The sequence below is a fragment of the Sphaerodactylus townsendi genome, linkage group LG03, assembly GCF_021028975.2.
Source record: "Sphaerodactylus townsendi isolate TG3544 linkage group LG03, MPM_Stown_v2.3, whole genome shotgun sequence".
Lineage (NCBI taxonomy): Eukaryota > Metazoa > Chordata > Lepidosauria > Squamata > Sphaerodactylidae > Sphaerodactylus > Sphaerodactylus townsendi.
The window spans coordinates 12,825,164-12,843,754 of record NC_059427.1 but is presented as its reverse complement, the minus strand read 5'-3'; the positions used below and the strand labels follow the sequence as shown (position 1 = coordinate 12,843,754).

Below are 18,591 nucleotides of genomic sequence, written 5' to 3'. Positions count from 1 at the left end.
TGAAAAGCAGGACGAAAGCACTGCCCCTGCTTAAGTTTCAAATCCAGCAGAGAAGCTATTGAAACACTTCCCAACCCCTCACTATCACTTCAATCCTGCTTCAGGTTTCTCCCACAATCTCTAATGCACTTCTCCAGGGCCCCTTCCGCACACGCAAAATAATGCGTTTTCAAACCACTTTCACAACTGTTTTCAAGTGGATTTTGCTCTTCCGCACAGCTTTAAAGAGCACTGAAAGCAGTTTGAAAGTGCATTATTCTGCATGTGCGGAATGAGCCTATGTGTCCAAGCAGGCTCAAACCTTTCTCACAAACAGAACGTTTATAGGAGTTTTCTGATGTCACAATAGTGGATTCCGCATAGCATGTGTAATAACAGGTTGCAATCATTATAAAGGACCCCATTTTCCTTTTTCCCATTCACATGCCCTTCACCTGTTCCGGCAGCGATTAGAGCTGATGGAAACCATCCGGGTTGCTTTTGCGCCTTTGCATGGAGACACTTCTCTTTTTTATTTATTTCTTGCAACACATGCGTAGATGCAGTCATACAGAAATGGACTACTGCAGCCATGCTGATTGTCCCACAGTCCGATTGGCTGCACCTGCATAGCTGCGCCTGTGTGACACACAAAAGAAAAAAAAAAGAAAATCTCCCTCCAACAGCTGGGCAGTAATGAACATGTTGCTGTAGATGGGTCATACTCGCTGCCATGGAGAGAAAATGTGCTTGGGGGACTTTGTATACTGTCGGGCTCATAATCTGCTGGACAACATGCACAGAATGGCGGGAGGGCAGATTCTCCCTGACAGTGGATGATGCAGAACCTAAAGGGAATGGGTAGAAGGGAGGGAAATAAAGCATCTCCTGCCTGTTGTGTTTGTGTGGAAGCGCCTACAACCCAGGATTGTGCATCTCTGGTTTAGTGATTTTAAAAATCACGGGTTGAAGGGGATAAAATGGGTCAAACTTGTTTTGTGCAAAGTCCCCCTGCCCCCAAACAGTTTATATAATTGGTTCTGGTGGGTTTTCCGGGCTGTGTTGCCGTGGTCTGGTGGATCTTGTTCCTAATGTTTCACCCGCAACTGTGGCTGGCATCTTCAGAGGTGTATCACAGGGGGAAGTCTGTTACACACTGTGTCCAGAGAGAAGGAAATGTTTGGGGTATATACTGTCCATATCCCAGGGTGGGGAACCAATCAGTAAGTGTTTGGGTGGAACTTGTTATGCAAAGATGTGGTTGATAGTATTGTATTGCGGGTGGCGTTTATCAGTCCAGGGAGTGATTCACATTTTCATGCCCTGCAGCAGCAGTATCCGTGAATGCAAATTCTATGTTTGGGTGGAGTCCATTGTTCATGAACTTAGCATGCCATTGGGGTTTGCTTTTGGTGTTTTTCAGTACTGGTAGCCAAGCTTTGCTAATTTTCAAAGTCTCTTCTTTCCTGTTGAAATTGTATTGGTGTTTGTGAATTTCAATGGCCTCCCTGTGCAGTCTGACAAAGTACCCTTCTGAAACCCACCAGAACCAGCTAAATCCAACCATGAAAGCCTTCAGTTTATATAATGTCCTACACTCATTATATTTGGCCTGTGTAGGATCCACCAACGTCGGAGATGATGGCAGATGTCACTATTCTGTGACTGGGATTAATACCACTGATATGGTGTCTACCCTGTGTGAATCCTTTTGTGGGAAGTAAGGCTTTGGCCATGACGGAACTCCTTCCCACACTCCATGCACTGATATGGTTTCTGCCCCGTGTGAATCCTTTGGTGAACATTAAGGATATTGTGACTTTTGAAGCTCTTTCCACATTGTGAGCATTTATATGGTTTCTCCATGGTGTGGCTCCTTTGATGAAGAGTAAGCCCTCCACTCTGGGAGAAGCTCTTTCCGCACTCTAAGCATTTGTATGGTTTCTCTCCTGTGTGAATCCTGCGGTGAATAGTAAGTCTTGTTTTCTGACTGAAGCTCTTTTCACAATCAAAGCACTTATATGGTTTCTCTCCTGTGTGAATCCTATTGTGTTCAAGAAGACTCCTTTTCCGATGGAAGCTTTTCCCACACTCCAGACATTTATATGGTCTCTCCCCAGTGTGACTCCTTTGATGAATAGTAAGGGTTTTACGGCAGGTAAAGCTCTTTCCACACTGGAAACATTGATATGGTTTCTCCCCTGTGTGAATCCTTTGGTGAGATTTTAGGCCTCCACTTTGCCGAAAGTTCTTCCCACACTCCAGACATTCATATGGTCTCTCCCCAGTGTGAATCCTTTGATGAATAGTAAGGGTTTTGCGGCAGGTAAAGCTCTTTTTACAGTGGAAACACTGATGTGGTTTCTCCCCTGAGTGAATCCTTTGGTGAGATTTTAGGCCTCCACTCTGCCGGAAGTTCTTCCCACACTCTGAGCATTGATATGGTCTCTCCCCTGTGTGACTCCTATGGTGATCAGTAAGCTGTGTGCTGTGACTGAAACACTTTCCACACTGAAAGCATTTATGTGGTTTCTCACCAGTGTGAATCCTGATGTGAGAGATAAGGCCTGAGTTCCAATTAAAACTCTTTCCACACTCTAAGCATTTATATGGTTTCTCTCCCGTGTGACTTCTTTTGTGAGCAGTAAGGGTTGTACTCCGAGGAAAACATTTTCCACACTGCAAGCATTTAAATGGCTTGTTCCCTGTGTGAATCTTTTGGTGAGAAACAAGGTTTGCTTTCCACCTGAAACTTTTTCCACATTCCAAGCAATTATATGATTTCTCCCCAGTGTGAACCCTTTGATGAGATGTAAGGTCCCCCTTCCGCCTGAAGCACTTCCCACACTCCACACATTTATGTAATTTCTCTTCAGTGTGAATCCTTTGGTGATATGTAAGATCTGTCTTCCGAGAGAAATTCTTTCCACACTCTAAGCATTTGTATGGTTTCTCCACAGTGTGAATCTTTCGGTGAACAGCAAGGCTTTTGGAACACCTAAAGCTTTTCCTACAATGCAAACACTTATGTGAGTTATCTCCAGTGTGAATTTTTTGTTGGTTCTTAGAATTACTTTTGCAACCAGATCTTTTCCCACTCACAGAGTGCTTATTTGTATTTCCCTTATGTTGCTTTACTTCAAAGAGAATTTCCCTATCTTGAAATGAAAATGATTTCTTCTGCTTCTGGTTTCTTCCTCTCTTTGATCTGCCTCGATTCCCAACTTCTTCTTCCACCTCCACATCCTCATCGCTTCCCACATTCACAGTACTTGGATCCCCACTATCTCCATCTGGAATACACACAGAAATCCAGTAAAAGCCCATGGAACAAACACCATACAGTAGAAACAGTCACAGGTGCACTATTCTTACAGAGATAGGTCTGGAAAAGCCTCTACAACCTGTAATTATTAGCCAAGAGATAAAGGGGATAGGCAGAAGAGCAGAGGGGGCGGGGGGAGAGTCAGGGTAGATTGAAGCCTATTGTAGCTTTTCATTTCCCAAAGGTGCTTTTCATTTCCTTTTTTATTTCTTGACATATTACAGACCACCAACATTTGTTTTTACTAAGCAGAAATACTCTCCGCCCATCTTCGATCCTCGTGAGGAACCCTACTATCATCCTACTTTTGACTCCTTCCCTTCCTGTCTCAGCATTTGCTTTCCTGTAGTATCAGACCAGTGAGTCCAATAACAACACATGGGAGTAAAGAGTGGCACAGCATATGCAAATACTTAAGAGTACTCCTCTAGTAACCATGAATAACTATATTTCTTTGAGGCACACAATTATTAAATAAATTAAGCTATATGGTTAGATTTGAGCCAGTACTGAACTGAAGGCCTTTTCTTTCAAGCTGGGCCCCCTTTATTAATTTGGGTGGAAACAATTTCTTGGGGGTAGGGGAGGGAATGAATGAATCCTTTTTGTCTGACATCATACCAGGATAGAAAATATTGCTTTTTCCTGGGAATACCCAGCAGGAAGGCACATTTCTGAGAGGCATAGCATCCAGGGGCATTGTGGCATACCTATTTTATCCTTACAATAACAGCGAGAGGAAGGTTAAGCTGAGGAGAAAGACTGGTCCAAAGTCTACCAATGAGCTGAGCTTCTCTGCAGGAGATGGGACTCAAACCTGGGTCTCCTCTGTAAGGAAACAGGTCTTCCTCAGTCAAGTCATGCCCCCAGCCATTAGACAAGGATGCTTTTCATCCACTCCCTACTTTTCGAAGGGCAAACTCTATGACTTCTGTACCTGCACCAAGCACAAACCTTACACTTACCCTAGGGGGTTCTAAACATTCCTAGTAGACTCCTGCGGTGGAAAGCATTTCAAAACATCTCCGATCTCAGTCTGCCACCCTAACCACTACACTCAGTGCTGCCTAATATGGCCTCCACCATAAAAGGCTAATGATGTTTCCCCATCGCTTGTTTTTAAAAACACTTTAAAAACACTTGTTGTTTTTAAAAACACTTTCACAATTAATAAATCCTCAGGTTATGGTATGTCTGTTCTTTTGACACAGTCACAAACAAACAAATTATCAGCCACCTCAGTTGGCAAATTAATGTTCTCTTGAGAGGTTCCCTTGAAAGCATTCACCACGGCTTCCGACTCTTGGCCTTTTTGTGAAAAACTCTCCAATAAGATTGACCCAACAACTACAGCTAAAATCGGAAGAACGGGGGTTCTTTTGAAGAAGGGATGGGAGGAAGCCACAGAGTGATCAATATATTGTGGGCTGAGCAAAATATACCCACAATTCTCAGACAGTGAAAATCCACATCTGGGGAAGTACCTATTGAGGCCTTCAGTTTGACAGAGTCCTGGAGAAACATCTCACTTGCTTCCTCCAGCCAAGAGATGAGATCAGGCTTGAAGGGCCAAGATCCTTCTGGGAGGAACCAAAAAACAAGTATTTTTTGAGACTTGGTTAAATCACTATTGTTTACATTGCAGACTATCATTCATTCTCTAGTTGTTTAAAATTGTTTTAAACGATTGTTTAAAAATTGAAGTTTGGGAGAACACAAACACAGAATAGATAGGGATCTCTACCAGAGAGTCCACAGGACAATCTCAGAAGTACTCTGGACAATCCACTCACCAGTCAACGACTTGCTTACCTACAAAGATCACGCTCTTGAAATTCTCCAGCATGACTTCTCGGTAAAGAGCTCTTTGGCCAGGATCCAGCAGTGCCCACTCCTCCTCTGTAAAATACACGGCCACTTCCTCAAAGGACACAGGGCTCTGAAAGAAGGACAAAACGTTGGCTAGCAACAGCTAACTCTGGCTGACGAATTGTACAGATATGAAAAAAGTGAGTGGAGTGGAGTTTACACCTTGTTTTTACATCTTGCGCCAGTCGAAAGGCTCCCAGGACAAAGAGAAGGTGACCCAATCCATTCCTGATTCGTCTCCATGGTCTGAGGCTCATGTAGAACAACAGTTCCCTCTCTTCTGCCAAGAGGTGGTGATTCGGCTGCCTGTGAGTGAGAAAAAAAGCAGTGGGAAGATTTCTCTTATATTCATCATTCCTGTTTCCACTCCAATGTCTTAATATTGTTTTCTACGATCCTTTAGGAATATGATGCTTCAGGTTTACTGTATCTTCAGCTGCCTTGCAAATATGTCTATAAGAGATACTAGTTCATTATTAATCTCACTGCCTGACAACCAGTCTGAAGGAATCAGGTTCCACCCACGGCCAATTGACAAATGTTCTCTGCCTGGTCTCTTGGAATCAAGTTCTCTGAGAGGACCACAGCTAAACATCAGAAAAACAAAAGTAATGACTACTGGGGAATTACGGTACTCAGCTTTAAGGTTGACAATGAGAAACTGAAATGGTTGAAAACTTTCTATTCCTTCGTTCCATCACCAAGCAAAAGAGATATTGCAACCAAGAAACTGGAAGGAGACGGAGACTGGGGAGGGCAGCCATGACAGAGGTAGAAAAGATTCTAAAATGTACAGATGTGTCACTGGCAACCAAGAGCATTGTAATTCATTTCTTAGTATTCCCTATTACTATGTATGGGGGTGAAAGCTGGACAATGAAGAAAGCAATCAATCAATCAATCAATCAATCAATCAATCAATCAATCAATCAATCAAAGCATATTCCTTTGAAATGCAATGTCAGAGGAAGAAGAGTTTGGATTTATATCCCCCCTTTCTCTCCTGTAAGTAGACTCAAAGGGGCTGACAATCTCCTTTCCCTCCCCCCTCCCCCACAACAAACACCCAGTGAGGTGGGTGGGACTGAGAGAGCTCTGAAGAACTAGTGACTAGGCCAAGGTCACTTGCTGGCATGTGTTGGACTGCACAAGCTACTCTGAATTCACCAGATAAGCCTCCACAGCTCACACGGCAGAGTGGGGAATAAAACCGGATTCTCCACACCTGCTCTCAACCACTATGCCACTGCTGCTCTGTTTTCATGGATATTATGGACTACCAAAAAGACAAATAAGTGGATTCTAGATGAAATCAAGCCCTAGAATGCCCCTAGAAGCTGAAATGACTAAACAGGATCTCACTGGAGAAGACATTGATGCTAGGAAAAGTAGAAGGCAGCAAAAAAAGAGGAAGACCCAGCATGAAATGTACTATCAAGGAAGCCATGACCCTCAGTGTGCAAGACATGAGAAAAGCTGTTAATGATAGGATGTTCTGGAGAAAATTTAGCAATTGATTTATTATTGGAGCACCTTCCTTATGAGAAGAGGCTGCAGCGTTTGGGACTCTTTAGTTTGGAGAGGAGACGTTTGAGCGGGGATATGATTGAAGTCTACAAAATTATGCATGGGGTAGAAAATGTGGACAGAGAGAACTTTTTCTGTCTTTCTCACAATACTAGAACCAGGGGGCATTCATTGAAAATGCTGGGGGGAAGAATTAGGACTAATAAAAGGAAACACTTCTTCACACAACGTGTGATTGGTGTTTGGAATATGCTGCCACAGGAGGTGGTGATGGCCACTAACCTGGATAGCTTTAAAAGGGGCTTGGACAGATTTATGGAGGAGAAGTCGGGCATTCCGGGGGGTGGGGCATTCCTAGGCATTCCTGGGCGGGGCTGTGGCAAGGACGCAGCCGCTGCACCGGTCCTTAGGCGGGAAACGAACGCACGCAGGCGCAGGCTGCCACGCACGCCGGTGCACCTCAAGTTCTGCGCGCTACTGCTGAGAGAAGGGGCGTAACTAAGGCAAAAATCACGTGGCCAAATCACCAATTAGTAACCCCCTCTCGGCACACACAAATAATTAGTAACCTACTGTCAGGAACCTGTGAGAACCTGCTGGATCCCACCTCTGTATATATCATGCTATACCCTGCTGCCTTCCCTCCCACTGAAACGACAGGATTCAAATAAACCCACTTGGCATATGTGATGCCTAGGCCTCTTAGACAGGCTTGTGCCTTATCCTCTATATTTATAAAAGAACGGTAGTGTATAATACATAATAAACATGCAAATGGTCAGCTGCATATACTCAGGTATATATACTGTGGTAGGGTAAAATGTAGATCAGGAGAGAACAACTTCTGGCTCCTGTGGGAAATTATCCCCACCCACACCCCTCTGGTGACCAACACAGATGCCTTTGATTTTCAATAATAACAAGTTTTTTGGGCTTCCAAAAAAAAACAAGCTTATTTTGCTTGTCAGATATTGTAACTCAACTATGCCCCCAATATTTACAGCTAAGGAAGATGGCAGTTTCTTTTAGAGCATTACAAGCATCTAAATACAGCATTACAGACATCCACCCAAAGGAATGGCTCCTTTGCCCCAATCAGAACGGAGTTTGTTTTTAAGGCACAACAAGGTCTGTTCTTTTTACTGCTACCTTTAACTCAAGAGATGACTGCCAGAGATGTAGAATAGTTCAGCCATAATTTTTCCCCCAGAATATTTCTCCCTCCATTTTCTCCTCCTGCAACTTTCAAAGTCCTTCCCCGCCCACCACGTTCAATGTCAAAACCCAGGAAAAGATTTCCACGGTGAGTGCATTTTAAGTCTAAAACTGCAAACGCGTCCCGGTTGCATTCGGAACATTTAAACCGGATTGATCCAGCCGATCGTGCAATTTCTTTTTAAAGGACCCCGGGAGGGACGAAGAAAGTATATCCAGCCGTGAAATGCACCATCCTTGCAACGAATAGCAAAATGATTGACTGGCATTAAGCGATGTCAAATCCGCAAACTCCCAACCAAAAAAAACCCCAAAACGACTTTTTAAAATGCAAGGATTCAGACGAGCTCAACCTCTTTTTACTCTTTCTTCGGCAGCGTTTCCTTTGGTATCCTTATGAATAGGCGGACATAGCAAAAAGCCCCCCTGAGTTGCTGCTTGAGCACATCGATTGGAAAGAGGACAATGAAGCTCCCTCCCCCCCCCCCCCCCCCCCCCACCCCTGCAAAAGCACTTCACCCCCACAGGAGCCATTGGTGGAGCTGTTGTTGCTGTCTTTTTGGCCCCTTCCGCACATGCAGAATAATGCACTTTCAACGCACTTCCATGATTGTTTAAAAATGGATTTTGCTATTCCGCACAGTAAAATCCAGCTGCAAAGTGCATTGAATGTGGATTGAAAGGGCGTTATTCTGCATGTGCAGAAGGGGCCTGAGTGGCAGATGAATGATCAGAATGTGTGCCTTTCTGCAAAACAGTGGAGTCATTGTCACCTTGCCCTGATAACGTCCAGGGCCCGGGAACTCTATAGGTTTCCTGCACTGGTGTACCTGACAGAGCTTTGACTCTTGAAATCTCATATCTCCATTTGACTCTAACAAGTTTATATTAGCATTTGTGTCCGTTAGCACTTTTCGACACTGCTACTCAGCACAACTTTCCTCACAATTTTGCCTCAAAAGATAGGAAAACAGGACGTTGCAGTGTGGCTCAGAAAACAAGCTGCGGTTGGGTTCAAATTCTTAGGATGCTCAATTATGTACCACATTCCTTATTCTTTGTGTGCTCCCAAAGCAACCACACCACCCTGTTAAATTAAGTTTAGTGGTCTCTTCAGCTTTTCCTTAATCATTTTGGTTGCCCCGTCTGTACTTTTTCCGGCTCTGAAATATTCTTTTTGAAATAGGGTGACCAGATGTGAAAGCAGTGTTCCAAATGAGACTGCACCGTTGATGTATACAGCACCATGAAATATTGACTGATTTATTTTCAGTCCCTCTCCTAAAAATCCCCAGCACAGTTTGCCCTCTTCACTGCTGGCACGCTGGGTTCATACTTCCATCAAGCCCAATGACCTTGAGGTTTGCTTTCCTCTCAGTCTCAGCAAGTTCAGAATCCATTAGCATATACCTGAGGTTGGGATTTTTCCCCCAATGTGCATCACTGCATTGAACTCCATTTGCCACTGATGCCCATGTAACCCCTATGTTCAGAATGGGATGACCCAAAAAGGGGTGGAGACTGAAAGCAGCAGAAGGCTGCCGAACTCATGAATTTGGAGGAAGCAAGGCTACCAGGCTGGGACCTCGGTTGATTATTATAAGCTCCTAACGCCTTATTTAAGGTAACTGTAATGTTGTTGGGAATTAGTGGGAAGGGATTTGTATGATATATGCTTATGAACGTTGCATCTCTGATGTTTAGGTATTAACATATGCTGCTATTACCGGAGGTCTGCGTGAGGGTTTTTTCCATACATCCTAACTCAGTGCAGGACCAAACTTAAGAGGTTTAAAAATGTCTTTTAATGCCTTAGAATTCTGGGGAGACATTCCGAGGGAGAGCAGTCGGCCTCCCCACTTTCCTCAAATGAGACAACTGAGGGAGGCGACAGGGAACCCAAAACAGAAGGACAGGTGTCCTGAAGATAATTTTTTTTATATACCAGACTTAGCCCATTTTCTGCTGCAGTGCATTTGAGGGCTTATGCCAAAATAATTGGCTGGTGAGAATCCTACAGATAGTGGGATGGATAGAAGGGTGCATGGTCTTGCAGGTTGATTCTATGCACATTAAGGGCCAAGCAGCACAGGTTAAGGTATTTGGGAGGAATGGAGACTTACACTGTGTGAAAGAATGTTAGAATTTAGCCATGAGGAACAATGGGAGAAGTTTGCTCTGTGGAATAATAGGAATATTATTAATAATATTAATTATAATTATTACTACAGTTATTAATATCAATTATTATTATTAATAATACATATTTAAAAACAAGAAGGAAAAATCTCATTATTCTTTTCCCAGAAATGTACGAACAACATTTTTGTCTGTTGTGTTTGCAGATATCAACCCCCCCCCCCAAAAAGGATCAGTCCCCATTACCCCCCACTAGAACTGTATAACCAACCTTTTGTGGCTGATTTATTTTTATAGCACACAGCACAGTAATATCTGCATTTCCATATAGTCACTTTGCTGATTTTCCAAACTTCTGTTGCCACCAGTGATGGAAAGGAGAAGGAGAGAAGCCACCCCTCAGGAAGTTGTAGAGGAGGTGGTTGAAAGTGGCTAGGTTGAGTCTGATCATACAATTACTGTTCTAATCACAAAATACTTTTCTGAGTGCTGCGATTGTGCAGTTGGCTTTAAATGTATCTCTCCCCCTTGATTGTTATGTAATTGACCAGTCAAAGAATTTCAGAATGTTTTCAAAGACACCAAGCTTGAATGAACAAGTGAAACTACTACATTCTTTATTTCAAAGAAGGGAAAACCTATGTCTTGCTTTAATTATAGTCAAAATATTCAATATTGCAGTAGAATGAATCTTCAGAGTATCATGCCATGACATCTGACAACATAAAGAATTACCAGAATTGTTGGGAGTACAGTTTACAATTTTCTGGTGGAATATCTTAGGCTGCAGACAGATTGTGATCATGACGCGCACACTGTCCTTTCACTTTTGTCTGTACTGGCTTTCCCACATGGATCCTACGGAGGAAGGAGATGCCGGGCCTGAACAGGAGCAAGAGGCTGTAAAGGAGGAGAGGGATCCTCAACCAGGTTAGACAACTCATTTCCAAAAACTTTGCAGAAAAATCACAGCTGTGGGAGGATATTAACATTGCTTTTAAAGGCATGATTTGGCTGGTAGCATGGGACGGTTCTCCCTTATCCCCCATAATTATGTATTAACCCACACTGCATTTCATCCTAGTTTGTCCTCCTTGTCATCTGAATGCACATTTATTTATTTATTTATTTTTCAGATTTTTTTTAGACCGCCCCATCCCCTAGGGGCTCTGGGCGGTGTACAACACGATAGCCGTTGTATACAGATAAAAACAGATAAAACCTTTAAAAGCAGCAGTGAATAAAGGACTAAAAGGAATAATTAAATTTGTAAGATGGCGTCCGACAATCTAATTTCACCCTCTTTCAGAGAGGGAAGGGCAGCAAATCCCGAGATGGTAAAGGCACAGATGTAAAGGCCACGGGAGGGGCACCATCAACGGCTGGTACCTCCAAAGGCCCGGCGGAACAGCTCCGTCTTACAGGCCCTTCGGAATTCTGTACGGTCCCGCAGGGCCCGGACAGCTGGTGGGAGAGCGTTCCACCAGGCTGGGGCCAGGGCTGTAAAGGCCCTGGCCCGCGTGGAGGCCAGCCGTATCATCGAGGGGCCAGGGACCACCAGTAAATTGGCCTCTGCTGAACGAAGAGGCCGTATTGGGACATGTGGGGTGATGCGGTCCCGAAGATACGAAGAGTATGATTATCTGCTTTGGTTCAACCTTTCAGGACCCTTGGAAGTTACACTCCACAATCCCTCCAACACAAGAGGTCCTCCAACAAGGACACACATCTGAGTAATCAGAGGCTGGATGAACATATGTTGGGGGTGCTTTGATTGTGTGTTCCTGCATTGTAGGGGGTTGGACTTGATGGCCCTTGGGGTCTCTTCCAACTCTAGGATTCTAATCAGAAGACAATGAGGAACCCAGTGCGCAGCAGGCATTTCAAAGGAAGTGTATGAGCACCAGTAAGTTAAATTGCTGCTGGAAAGTTAATCTGCAACTTGTACCAATCTCTGACCAATCTTTTATGTGTCCAGTGAGCATCCTTCACCAGAGAATAACAAGATTGGAAAGAAGAGGAGGTGTGGAGCATCGTTTAGACGCCAGGCATTTAAAAGAACACCTGGACTTAATTAGTTGCTGTTTTCATTTCTTTAATCTTGTTCCAATTTTCTCTGTAAATAGTTTATTATTGTTCAAAAAATTAAATATGCAGGGGCTTTTGTTTGTTAAATTTAAATACAGTTGTTTTTTAAACCCATTCTACTTTTTTTATGCAAAAAAACCCTATTTCCACTTACAGACCAAACAAGAGGTATTAACAAACACCACCCATTTTTTAAATCATAAAGGAGTAATTATAAACAAAGAATGAGGAATATTCTAACACCACTGGTATAATGCACTGCATGGAGCCAGGTAACTTTGGGCAGGGCGGGGGGGAGAGTGACTCCTGACATCTCACATGTCCAGCCGATCAACTTTCCGTCTAGCCCGCTTATGCCTGGTGGGAGTATGGAGGATATTTTCAGGACAATTGGAGGTGGAGGATTTTGATGGGTCAGGGTTACTACTGGTACTTTCTTGAGCTATATTAACATTACCCACTTGGGGCACATTAATATTACCCACTTGTGGTGTCTCCCCCGAATGCTTCAACACCATCAACTCAGTCATGGTTTTTATAGCATTTACAGCTTCAAACATCAGGTTGTAGCTTCTGTCCATAGCATGCTGAAATGCCTCTCTCTCCAGTCTGCCTTCCTCAAGCAGGGCTTCATATCGACGATTCTCCTCAAAAATGGTCTGCTCGTGACGGTTTCTTTCCTCCGCCATGGTCTCCCGGTGGCGACGCCTCTCCTCTGAAAGGATCTCTCTTTGCAGCTGTTCCGATCTCGCAGCATCAAGAGCCGACTGGCGCAACATTTGCTGGGCCAAATCGGAGAGCACGGAAACGCCCTTTTTGCGATTTCTTGTGGCTGACAATCTCTGCTCGGAAGACGGCTCTGCCTCGTGGGGGATCTCGTTTTGCTCTGTGTGGTAGAAGTGAACGATGGAACAGAGGGCGTGCTAATGTTATCTCTGTTTTTGATAAAGTGACAAGCTTAGGAGATGAAGGGAATGTTGTGGATTTAGCACACACTGAATTCAGTAAGACCTATGACAGGTCCCCCATGATTTTCTTGCAAGAAAGGTACCGTGTTTCCCCAAAAATAAGTCGGTGTCTTATATTAATTTTTGCTCCCAAAGATGCACTACGTCTTATTTTCAGGGAATGTCTTATTTTTCTGTGTTCCGTTCGTCGGGCATGCTTCCAAACAAAAACTTTGCTATGTCTTACTTTTGGGGGATGCCTTATATTTTGCACTTCAGCAAAACCTCTACTACGTCTTATTTTTGGGGGATGTCTTATATTCGGGGAAACAGGGTACTAAAATGTGGCCTAGACAATGCTACTGGTAGGTGGAGTTGTAAATGGATGTCCAACTGATCCGCAAAGGTGGTCACCCATATGGCTCATCTTCACCCTGGGGAGAAATGACTGGCGGGGTGTCACAGGGTTCCATCCTGGGCCTCATGCTATTCAACATTTTTATGAGTGACTTGGATGATGGGATACAGGGTACGCTAATCAAATCTGCAAGTGTCACCAAATTAGGAGGGTTAGCAAATTCCCTCAGTTTCAGGTTGGACCTCACATCCTTAAAAAGCTACATTAATTTGGAGGCTATAGTGGGAAGGTTCAGTCCCCCTTGCTGGTGATGCTGAAGGCAGACTGGGAAAATGATTTAAGGGGAAGTGGTACTCACCAATTTGATCTTGTTGCACGGCTGTGATGTTGCCCCCATCCTGGTATCCTTGGTTACCTGTTTCACCAATATCTGCTGGGACCCCTGACCAATCAAGCACAGGAAAAATCCCCACCTGTCTGAGTCAGCAATGACAGTAACGCAGAAGGATAGTCATACACAAACAGTAACTGAGCATCCGGTCCTTTCCCAAGACTGAAAAGGATGGATTCCTTTCTGTTATCTAGGCTCAGGATACAGGAGTGCAATTCTGGGAGGCTGGGCATCTGGTTCTGCCCCCTGCCCCCCGCCCCCGGAAATTAAAGAAGAATGTAATACATCACAGGTAAACATAACATACCTTCCTCGGCTACTTGATTAATGACGGTCTCGTGAGGGTCTTGGGACCAAGCACTTGAGGATTCACCTGGTTTATGGATAATAAAAACCCCAATTTTTCCTGTACATCATGAAATGTCAATATTCAACATTCAAATAAAAAGGAGACATACCTCTCCTTACCTGAGTCCAAGGGTGTGGAATGGCATACGTCCTCCTGTTTTATAATTACCAGATCATGTGAGAATAACTCTTCTGCACCTCTACAGCATTCTTGGGGTCTTGGTGGATTAACTTGCACTTCCAGGGTTAGACTCCTAGATACTCGGGGTGGCCCGACCCACGCATCTCCCCTGAGGATCTGATCCAGCTCCCTGAAAAAAGGGCAGCTTGCTGGCGAGTTCCCCGAAATGCGGTTATGGGTCACCACGCGTTTGTATTCGTGTCTCATGGCCTTTGTTTTAGTGCGGCACTCCACTGCACTCCTCTTGTGTCCAAGCGCAGACATCTGTTTCGCCACACGGTCATAAACCTCTAGATTTCTATGGGTGTTAGCCAAAGCCTCCTGGATTGTCTCTTCCCCCCAGATAGAAAGGAGGTCTAACGTCTCTCTCTCCTTCCATGCTACGCCTCGTCCAGTAGGTTTACCGGTTGCCATCTTAACTCTCACTCTGCACACCTAAGGAAGAAGAATAAAATAGCTGTCCTGCCGTGGCAAATTCCCAGCAGCATTACAGTTCCTGCCCTCTGATAAGAGTCCTATTGGGGGTGACTTTCAACGCTCCACTTGATTGGTCCAACAATCCCCCCCCTCCACGAAACAGTACTTTCAAAATACAAAGAATTCCCCATGCCTTATCCTAAATAACATTAATGATATTAACAATAACAACAGTAGGGTACTGTGTGGTTTCCGGGCTGTATGGCCGTGTTCTAGCAGCATTCTCTCCTGACGTTTCGCCTGCATCAGGAGAGAATGCTGCTAGAACACGGCCATACAGCCCGGAAACCACACAGTACCCAAGTGATTCCGGCCGTGAAAGCCTTCGACAATACAATAACAACAGTAGTAACAAAAACAATATAATATTACTAACAGCAAGAATTACAGCCCAAGCCGCTCATATACAATACAAGCCGCTCAAAAACAATATAATATTACTAACAGCAAGAATTACAGCCCAAGCCGCCCAAGCCCATCAAGACTTCAATCATTAGAATCTACTGGATCCCACCCTAATGCAATATCTAAAGCCTAACCTCCAACCTGCCTGAAAGAATCTACCCCACTTAACCCAGGAAACCTAAACTTATCCTTCCGCTGTTAAGCTCCATCTCTGCATCTCTTCCCTTGCGTGCCATGCTGTGTATCTGAGGAACGGATACCTTTTTTCTCCCTCCAAAATTCCTCTCCTCTCAGAGGCCCATTCCACACGTGCAGAATAATGCACTTTCAATCTACTTTCAATGCACTTTGCAGCTGGATTTTACTATGCAGAATAGCAAAATCCATTTGCAAACAATTGTGAAAGGGGATTGAAAGTGCATTATTCTGCATGTGTGGAAGGGGCCAGAGATTCTACAGGGGTGTCAAACTCATTTGTTGCGAGGCCTGGATGTGACCTAAATATGACTTGGTTGGAGTGGGCCAGGAGGGGGGGGGCTGCTTTGGATAACCCCAGTACATCACCGGTGGGAGGGCCCAGATTGGTGGACCTGTGGTGGGGTGGCTGCCTTGAGAAGGCTTATCAGGCCCGGGAGTTAGCTAAGGCAAACCCCCTCCTTGTTCCTGATCTGGAGCCAGAGGCTAGTTGTCTCAGCCAGTTCAGGGCCAGACTTGGCCTCGAGCTGCATATTTGACAACCTTGTTCTACAACCTCCCATTGGTTGATGACACTGGGAATTATTATACTCCCCCTGCAGAGTGGGATTTGCTGTGATGCCTATAAGGTGGAACTAAAAAACATCTGTTGCACCCACCAAACTCATCTGATTTGCAATAAGAGGTGAACTCTGAATTTACTAGCAGCTGCCACAGAAATGCCAGAATAAGCAGAAATCTAGCAGAACCTTGAAGGTTAACAAAATGTTATTCCTGCAAATATGGGAGTAACAACTTGTCTTTAAGGAACTACTAGATTCCTGTTTATTTTTGCTGCAACAACCAAATTATTAAGTATTAGCATTTATGTAGCTCAGGGTATAGCAAGAAAGCATACAACTCAGCACCCTTGCAGGTGGAAGTATGGCCAGGGCCTCGATGTGAGCTTACTCCACTGCCCCAGGGACAGCCCACTCCCACATAGTTTCACAATGAAAGAAAGACAGAATGTAAACATAAGTATGGTTGGCATAAGAAAAACTTTGCTGAATCAAACCAAGGACAGACTTGATGCAGCATCCTGCTTTCCACAGCAGCCAACCAGGTGACCTGGAAGGCTCACAACTGGCATTCAAAGGCGCACTGCCCCTGAACAGGGAGGATCGATTGAGCCACCATTGCTAAGAGCCACTCAGGTCCCTTCCACGCCTGCAAAATAATGCACTTTCAATCCACTTTGCAGCTGGATTTTACTGTGCGGAATAGCAAAATCCACTTGCAAACAATCATGAACGCGGATTGAAAGTGCATTATTCTGCACGTGCGGAAGGGGCCTCAGAGCCACTGAACAAAGCATCAAATCCCCTTTTAAAGCCACCTAAGCTTGTGGACAGCACCACATCCGGTTCGACAAGTTGATTGTGCATCAGGAAAGCGACCATCTAACAATGAAAGGGCTTTGCAGCAACAAGGCACGGTGCGCGCAGGCGTTTCCGCTGGATTTGGGCACATTTTGCAAGCCCGGCCCTCTCTTTCTCTCCCTTGTGGATTCCGCACAACATATTTATAACGAGTTGCAATCGTTATAAATGAATCCGTGAAAACGAATTCATTTATAACGATTGCAACTCGTTATAAATAGGCTGTGCGGAACGACCCGCTGCTTCTGCAGTCCGTCCCCCGCTTGACGTGACCGTTCGGTGTTGCTTCCCTTCTCTTCCTCCGCTTTTCTCGTTGCATCACCTTCCAAAGGCCGTCCCCACCCACCTTCTTCACTTTGATCATAGTCGCCGCACCTAAAAACAGACTTTTTTAAAATGTAAGGATGCATACGAGCTCAACCTACCTTTTTTTCCCCCCCACTTCCGGCGGCGTTTCCTTTGTCGTCCGCTTTCTACCATGTGACTTATGCACAGGCAGGCATGGCAAAGCAAGCCTCACCAAGTGGCTGCTTGAGCGCATGGATGGAGGGAGGAGGACCATAACAGTCCGGGGAAGGCAGGCTCAGCCCTGCTCCTGGGTCATTTGCACATGCGCTCCCCTCCCAATTGTCAGGGGGCTATTTCTGGCCATGAAGGACAGGAAAGAAGGGACTCTTTAACAGCCACAAAGGCAGGGGAGAAAACATTATCCAAATGGGCCAAGCAGGCGCAAATCAGAACTGGCGTTTGTTGGAAAAACCTGTTCCTCATTTGAGTCTGGGTGTGTTCAGATTGCCAACTCTGGATTGGGGAATACTTGGAGATTTGGGGAGGGCAGGGTTTGGGGAGAGGAGGTTGCTTAGCAGGATGCAATGCCATTTTCTGATCTGTATTGTCTGGAAATCAGCTCGTGGTAGTGGTAGATCTCCAGGCACCCCCTGGAGATTGGCAACCCTAGCATGCTTCCTAAACCGCACTCTGCAAACCAAGCTTCTTGGTTGAGAGTGTTATTTGGTGATGTATGTGGAGTATGGGCTTTTGATGGAGCACATTTTATATTGGATAGATTTCTACTTCTCCCCAACGTGAATCCTTTCTTGATAATTAAAGTCTGCTCACTGAATGAAACTCTTTGCACACTGCAAGCATTTGCATTTTTTCTCCCATTTGGTGATAAGACGACTTCTCTTACTGATCGACCAATATTCTAGCAGCTGTCAATACATTCCAAATCAGTTTTCTGAAATTATTTGATACTGTTGGTATAATTCCAATCCAAACTAACGCATAAAGGAAATCAATTACTTACATAAATAATAAGCACAAGGGGGTTGACCTTGATGGTCCTAGTGGTCTCTTCCAACCCTATGATTCTAACAGAACACAACTTTCCTGCCTCACCCAATCCCATGGCATTTCCATTGATCTGATGATATACAAACTGGACCAAGGATATTAGGACTAAGTTACTTGTCCTTGATAGGGTATTTTGGCTCATGCATTTGTCCTTTGGATGCGATGTTTTTGTTCACTTGATGTATGGGGGTAGATGCTTGCATTTGCTATTGTTTTTTGCACGTATGTCTTACATTGTTACATAAAACTTATTAAATTAGCATATTACAGGTTTATTTCCATAACATATTATTGTGTGTAGTTGTGGTGTAGTAGGTTCTTCTGGGATTATTTCAGTTTGTTTCCAGTACGCCTAGTCGTTTTCATTTGC

The 18,591-nt window shown here is 44.4% G+C and overlaps 2 protein-coding genes across 5 annotated transcripts in view; both read right to left on the bottom strand.

The window, feature by feature from the left end:
- Positions 1 to 1,474: 1,474 nt before the first annotated feature.
- The window catches only part of LOC125428885 (zinc finger protein 271-like), a 1,035,007-nt gene continuing 1,017,890 nt past the window's right edge, over positions 1,475 to 18,591 (bottom strand). Inside the window, exons 6-7 of the mRNA XM_048489593.1 lie at positions 5,223 to 5,225; positions 1,475 to 2,826 (exon numbers count right to left, since the gene is read on the bottom strand). Coding sequence (XP_048345550.1) covers positions 1,672 to 2,826; positions 5,223 to 5,225 — 1,158 coding nt within the window. The 3' untranslated portion in view covers positions 1,475 to 1,671. The remainder of the gene's footprint in view (positions 2,827 to 5,222; positions 5,226 to 18,591) is intronic.
- Positions 10,650 to 17,379, bottom strand: LOC125428779 (zinc finger and SCAN domain-containing protein 20-like). 4 transcript variants are annotated; one of them, XM_048489419.1, is made up of 6 exons: positions 17,188 to 17,291; positions 14,307 to 14,802; positions 14,146 to 14,211; positions 13,806 to 13,889; positions 12,628 to 13,028; positions 10,650 to 10,954 (listed from the first exon to the last, which is right to left on the bottom strand). In XM_048489419.1, exons 1-6 carry the CDS (start codon positions 17,227 to 17,229, stop codon positions 10,913 to 10,915), a joined length of 1,131 nt encoding a protein of 376 aa, XP_048345376.1. In that variant the 5' UTR covers positions 17,230 to 17,291; the 3' UTR covers positions 10,650 to 10,912. The 4 variants fall into 4 exon arrangements, with proteins under 4 accessions (XP_048345376.1, XP_048345375.1, XP_048345373.1 ...); XM_048489418.1 differs by lacking the exon at positions 10,650 to 10,954 and having other exon boundaries at positions 12,129 to 13,028; positions 17,291 to 17,379; XM_048489416.1 differs by lacking the exon at positions 10,650 to 10,954 and having other exon boundaries at positions 12,129 to 13,028.

Excerpts from the sequence above, each read along its gene's own strand:
- LOC125428779 (XM_048489416.1), bottom strand. The coding sequence starts at position 17,229 with ATGATCAAAGTGAAGAAGGTGGGTGGGGACGGCCTTTGGAAG. Across the intron at positions 13,890-14,145 it reads TAATCAAGTAGCCGAGGAAG|GGGTCCCAGCAGATATTGGT; the intron begins GTATGTTATGTT and ends TTGATTGGTCAG. Across the intron at positions 13,029-13,805 it reads CGTGCAACAAGATCAAATTG|AGCAAAACGAGATCCCCCAC; the intron begins GTGAGTACCACT and ends TCTACCACACAG.